This window comes from Perissodus microlepis, chromosome 10 (genome assembly GCF_051167445.1).
Source record: "Perissodus microlepis isolate ML-2025 ecotype Zambia chromosome 10, ASM5116744v1, whole genome shotgun sequence".
Classification (NCBI taxonomy): Eukaryota; Metazoa; Chordata; class Actinopteri; order Cichliformes; family Cichlidae; genus Perissodus; species Perissodus microlepis.
The window spans coordinates 24755052-24761176 of NC_140470.1; the positions used below are offsets into that span (position 1 = coordinate 24755052).

Here is a 6125-nt window from a genome sequence, read left to right on the forward strand (position 1 = left end):
CAACAGTCATGCTTTTGCCCTGGAGAAGTGTATTTGGGACTTTTACCTTTGATCTTTAATAAAGGTTTGTTTTTTTTTGTTTATCTTGTTTACTTTGGAGTCCTGCATTTGGGTCCTGGACTGCACAGAGTACCATAAAAACTTTAAACTCAAGACTTTGAATATTATAAACGGAAAGACTGAAGAGAAATTTAATGTACGGACTGTATAGAGAAAGTATGCTATTCATTCTGTATATGAAAAATATAAACAGAATCTTGAGGAGCTTAAACAAATGGGTAAGAGTCTGATGTCACTTTCCTAGGCCCAGCCAAGAAGTGCTGTTAGCTAAATATTAACCAACCTAGGACTGAAAAATGAGCTTGGTGGTCTTTGGTATGGTCTTTCGTTTGAGCCTCAGACTTTGCCGAAGGGCAGCACAGTAAATTCATCCCAGTGAACCTTGTTTATTGACATCGAGGTTAATGATCAGTGTTTGTGTCTAAATGTCGATCTAATTACAAAAGAGCTCAGATTTTGATTACGTTTATTTATTGACCTTTAAATAAACCTGGCACTTCTGACTTCTGGTAGGCTAGATTTAAGTTTATCAAAGCTCTCAGGCATTTTATCATTTTCAGCACTTTCAAACAAAGCAGTCAGGTACAAGGAATTTAAAAATATTTGTCTTGAAAAAGAGAAAAAGAGACCCAATCTGAAGCTAAAACAAGACCAGATGGACAGAAAAATAAAGCCTTATCAGACTACAACAGTGAGATAAACACGGCATGACATCCACTTAAGTAATCTAATCTATTAAAGAATATTAATGAGATATTGGTATAAAGAACAGCAGGATGATGTCATAACAAAATAAAATTATTGGCTTATATGCTTTAACCACATTGATTCCAACATAAAAAAAAATCAACTATTCTTTGTCTACAGAAAAGATAAACTTTTCTCTGCCTTGAGGCAAGTGACTGAAGAGACTACCAATGAGAGTGAAGGGTATGATTGATTGACACATGAAAGGATGGTAGAGGGTTACCTAGGCCCCCACTTTCAGTGGGGATGCCCTGACAGGCATTTAAAAAATATTACTCTACTCCTCTACTGCTGCCATGTCTTCTTCTGTCCCTCATTTGTCCAGGTTCCACAAGTGTTTTTAGGGACACAGTGCACACCATGGCAGGATATGAGCTAACAGATCTTGTGGAATCACCTTGCTAGTCCAAAAATACAATTTATCCCTGTCAAATGTCAAATTGTTGGAATTTCTTGTAGATTCAACTAAAGAAATGTGAACAAAGTTTTTTTTTGAAGGAAGCAAAATGTTAAGAAATGAGATACAGTATACTGTGTGTATGTAGATAAAAGGGAAACAGCTCAAGCAGAACATTATATACAGAAAAATCACATTCAAAGTTACCTATTCTTTTTATACTGAATTTATATCTCAGCTCTTCAAAAGACACAAAAACCTCAGAGTTTTGATCATACAAATCTTAGATACAAACCATGAGAGGTATGGACTCCTTGCTTCTCTACTTCCTTTTTGCCCCATCAATAAAATCTATGAAAGATTTTTGACTTCAGTGATTGACTGAACATGATGAGAGTGATCTGACTACTGAGGTGAACCAGACTCGAAATCTTCAAGGATGAAGGGAAGTGAAACCAACCCACTGTTACGCTTCTCTTTAAGGGTACAGAAACTGCTTTCTTTGTAGAAATATAAATAGTTTGATGCTAAAATGAGCACCAAACCACCTGCTTCTGCTGTTCCACTCCTACTTCTGCACATTTAGAGACAGGAAATTAAAAAGCACACAAGAGAGTCACTGTTTGACTCAAACAGCTTTGCACCAACATAAAAAACAAGCTTTTTGTGCAGCTACTATATGTATGTGTGTAAAAACCTTGTTTTATTTGAGCAAATGGTTCGCTCATTAGTGTTTTTGCTCATGAGTTCTTTTATAGGACTGGCCGTGCTGATAACATCCTTCGGACTGGGTCAAATAAACACACAGTGGGTTAGAAACACTGATAACACTGAGCACACACAGACAGATTCAGCCATGATCCTGACGGGCCGCAGTTTGTGTCTTCCTTCTCGAGCCACCGTCCAGGAGCTCTTCTTGGTGGCTCAGGATGCCAGCATCATCCCTGATATCTCCTTGGATCCTGTCCTCACCACCTTCCTGTCGCTGGATTCGTCAGCAGCGTTGCAGCATCAGTACAACTTCTTACAGCGGAGCATGAGCATGGAGCAGCAGAGCACGTTCAACCTCAACCTGACAGCGAAGCTGGGGGGCAGCAGGGTAACCTGTGGAGGAGTGGGGGTTGTTGCTCTGGCTCTGTCCATACTTTTTGATCAGGTTGCTCAACAGGTATGTAAAACTGTTGCATTTTGTCTAATGTTAGTGTGAGATTTTTTTTTTATTATCATCACTTTTTCCCCTCTTTGCTGTGTCTGTGTTCCCACTTTCACTTTACATCCTGTTTTAGTTTGAAGGTCCAAACTTCATGTGGTTTTGTTGCCTTTTTACTTCCTACACTACCCCCAATATTATACCTTTTACATCCTTCTGTCTCTTTAGTATATCATCCTTTCTCATTTCGCTGTTTGTACAATTATAGAAGCCTGTTTCCACCACAAAACTTTATTTTATTTATATATTTTATGTCATACATAATTACAAATGTTGACTTCCTAAATGGAACTTCTAAGACAATGACTCGAAAACAAGAAAATGAAATGAAATTTTGAGTTATCAAGTCAAATTTTAGGTTTTGTTTTTAGGATTATAGTTTAACATTTTCTGCTTTGTTTTGCCCACCATACTATATTTATAAATAAATAAATACATAAAATGAAAAACATTTTATTATGGGTTAGGACATCTTAGTTTGACAGTAGTGCAATATGTGACCATTGCAGGCTACACTTTAGAAATGGCTCATGATCAAAGTAGCTATTCATTTTACTTGAATTTCTTCCTTCCTAAAAACTGTCCCTACATCTAGTTTCTTACCTCTTACCCTGAGCACACAGGGGAAAAGGGGAAGCTCCAGTTGTTTTAAGAGATTTGATCAGGCAATCCAGTGTCAGTAATAAAAACGAACCACTGGGCTGCTATCAGTGCTTCTAGGGTGGGTGCACAGCAGCCGGCCTGCAGCATGTTTAGTTATATCGAAAAAGAAAAAACAATTATATTGACCCATTGGGCAAATGGCCGGTATGCCCGATTAACAGTCCAGCCTGGCTTCAGCCACCCAGCCCATGACCCTAAAGTGCATAAGTGGAAGAAAATGGACCGCAGACTAAACAGGGAGTGAGCAGAGGACTAACCAACCTTATGTGCTTGATAGTGTAATTAGATTACTTACATGAGTTAGCTATAAATATACTGGCAGTGGTTTAATGGTCTTGCAGCAGGAAGGTTCTGTTCTAAAACCTGTGGCATCTCCAAAGGGACAAACATTCAAATTCTGGGGCTTACATCTACTCTTGGAGAGTATTTTTATTTCCCTCCTGCACCAGATGTCTCAATTCCTAAAAGATATCTTGAGGACGAAGGAGAGTGATTGTGGATAGAGTTGTATCCTCTATGGAAGCTCCTTTCCTAAGCATTTGGAGAATGTGTGTCACTCTTTGCTCAAATGATGACTGCCATGCAGATACTTTGGTGTCATTTCACTCTGTTAGAAACCTCTCTAAGCAAAATGGACTACTGGAACGTACCCAAGGAGTCACAAATTCATGAAATAAAAAAGCCTTGTGTTTTTTCCCCATTTTTCCTCTTTCTGGCTCTCTGTGTTTGGAGTTATGAGGTGTCTTTCTTTAATGTCTGAAGTACTCTATTGACGCAAATACTACCTCATTTTCTGTCCGTGTTTGGGCCAGCATGACAGTTTGTGTTATAAACTGTGCTTCGTATTCTAAACAGGTCCGAGCACAAGGATCGACAGAGGGTCCCTCGTTAACTCAACCATCCCGGCTTAAGAGGATTTTTGGCATCAGCAGCTCATCGAGAATCGGCTGGATTATCCACAGCTTCCTCGCCCTTATCCCAGGCATCGCCAACAACCAGGATCAGATGGCTGAGACCACAGAGCTCTACGATAACTGGCTGAAATTTGAGCTTCTCGACCATTATGAGAGGATGACCACAAGGAAGAGAATGAGTTCAGCGTCGATGCAGCAGTGGCTGACAGGAGCTGCAATTCACCTGCACATGAGAATCCACCAGGTCAGGACAGATAGATGAAAACACGTCCAGCTCAGGTTATGATAGTATGTGTTTACTGTAGTGCATCTGTACGCCTCTACATTGTAAAATCTGCTTCGTATGTAGGTAAGTGTTTACATCCCATATTGTAGGTTCTTTCTCTCCCTTTAGATGATGGCACAAAACCAAAGCTACAGAGAGCTTTGAGTGGGAGGTATTGAGTTGATTTTAAAGCACTTTTCTCTTCCTACAGGCCCGTCTGCAGTCTGTGCCATTAGGATCAGTTGAATCAATGCGCATTTCTTATAAGACGGGGTTAGGTCACCTGGTTCGGGGCTATACAGCCTACCTACGCGCAAACATCCAGGAGACTCCAGCTCCTGGTCCACAAAAACCAAGAACCAGTGCTGCCAACAGACCTAAACATGCTAACACATCTACTATAACCAATATGACATGCTCCAACAGCCTCCTTGTTAATGGTAGCCAGGTTGGTCCAAGTAATAAATCTGCCACACCCAGTTCAACTGCAGGAATTAACAGAGGCTGTAAAACTGATGAATCAGGTGGAGACTTTGGATTTAATGTCCTAAATGGAAGCAATGACACCACGATGACAGGAGACACCCTCTACACTTCATCCAGATACAGCAGGACGGAGGAAGGCAGCATGCTTGGACTGTTAGTCATCGAGCCCTCGAGAAACGTGAGTCACAGTGTGCAGCATCACCCCTGTGAGTCTCCAGCCATACAAGAAGCTCTGGTGACTCGAATAATCAACGTGCAGGACCTGGAGAGCAACGGAAATTTTTTCCTGTATCCTGATGGAGTTTTTCAGAGCCTGCTAAGGCAGAGGGATGACTTCGAACTGAGGACAAATTAGACAAAAACAAATATCTGATTAGTCAGCCACAAAAACTAACACAACGTTGTTACAGCCAGAAAAGCACAATTGTGTTTCCTATTTTCTACCAGTGTATTAAACTGGGCCAGTTACCACATATATAAGACCTTTCAATACAAATTTCACACGAACAGTATGAAATTTTTCACATAATTTAGGAAACAAATGAAAGTGTTTTCTTCAAACCGTCATCAAATGTCAAATGTCATTTCAAATTTGAACAGACCCTAATAAAAAACCTCACATTTGCAAAAAAGAACTAGTGACAGTTCTTAAATGGTATCGATTATTTTTCACAATAATACAAACACAAACTATGTAAAATACTTTGAACATAAAATTCATAAAATTCTTAATCATAAAAACTATGGAAATGCAATTTTAATTCGGCTCTATTGCTGGATTGAGTAAACATGACAAGTTGTACCACAAAAGCAAAACTATTAGATACTAGTAGATAGTGTAATCCAAAGAGAAGACAATAAAAAATATAGCACACATTGTAATAAATGAAAACCTAAACTGAGACTAACCTAAACAAAACCTAACATTGTATACGATTAAACTGAAACTTAACATTTAATTAGAATTAAAACTGAACTTCAATGAGCAGTTTCCCACTGGAGACTACCTGAAATGAAACTGAACTAAAAACAAAACTTAACAATTAATAATAATAAACGCAAATAAAACTGAAAAAAATAGTGTGAAATTTCATTATCATTTACTGAGTTGCTTTATTTTTAACGTAATTTGTTTACCTAAAGATATAAATTAATAACAGCGCGTACATCTGTGGAGGGGCACCACCACTCCAATTGTACAGTAACCAGCTGTACTTCAGCTCCGGATGCAGCAGGAGGCGCTATTCAACAGTGAATAGTAGTGAACGCAGCTAAACGGGTAAAATGATTTTTCCCTCCTTCTAGACAAAAAAAGTGCACATTTTAGTTTAGTTTATGTAAGAATAGTATTCATAATATTATTATAATATCATGACCGGTTTT

At 38.9% G+C, this 6125-nt stretch overlaps 1 protein-coding gene across 1 annotated transcript; it reads left to right on the plus strand.

Annotated features, from left to right (window-relative positions):
• Window positions 1–2060: 2060 nt before the first annotated feature.
• On the plus strand, window positions 2061–5835 carry LOC146379511 (uncharacterized). Its single transcript, XM_084941288.1, has 3 exons — window positions 2061–2372; window positions 3933–4235; window positions 4468–5835. Exons 1-3 carry the CDS (start codon window positions 2061–2063, stop codon window positions 5095–5097), a joined length of 1245 nt encoding a protein of 414 aa, XP_084797414.1. The 3' UTR covers window positions 5098–5835.
• The last annotated feature ends 290 nt before the right edge of the window (window positions 5836–6125 follow it).

Bases quoted from the DNA above. Each gene is read 5' to 3' on its own strand.
- LOC146379511 (XM_084941288.1), top strand. From the start codon at position 2,061: ATGATCCTGACGGGCCGCAGTTTGTGTCTTCCTTCTCGAGCCACCGTC. The intron at 2,373-3,932 runs GTATGTAAAACT...TATTCTAAACAG, and splicing joins TTGATCAGGTTGCTCAACAG to GTCCGAGCACAAGGATCGAC. The intron at 4,236-4,467 runs GTCAGGACAGAT...CTCTTCCTACAG, and splicing joins TGCACATGAGAATCCACCAG to GCCCGTCTGCAGTCTGTGCC.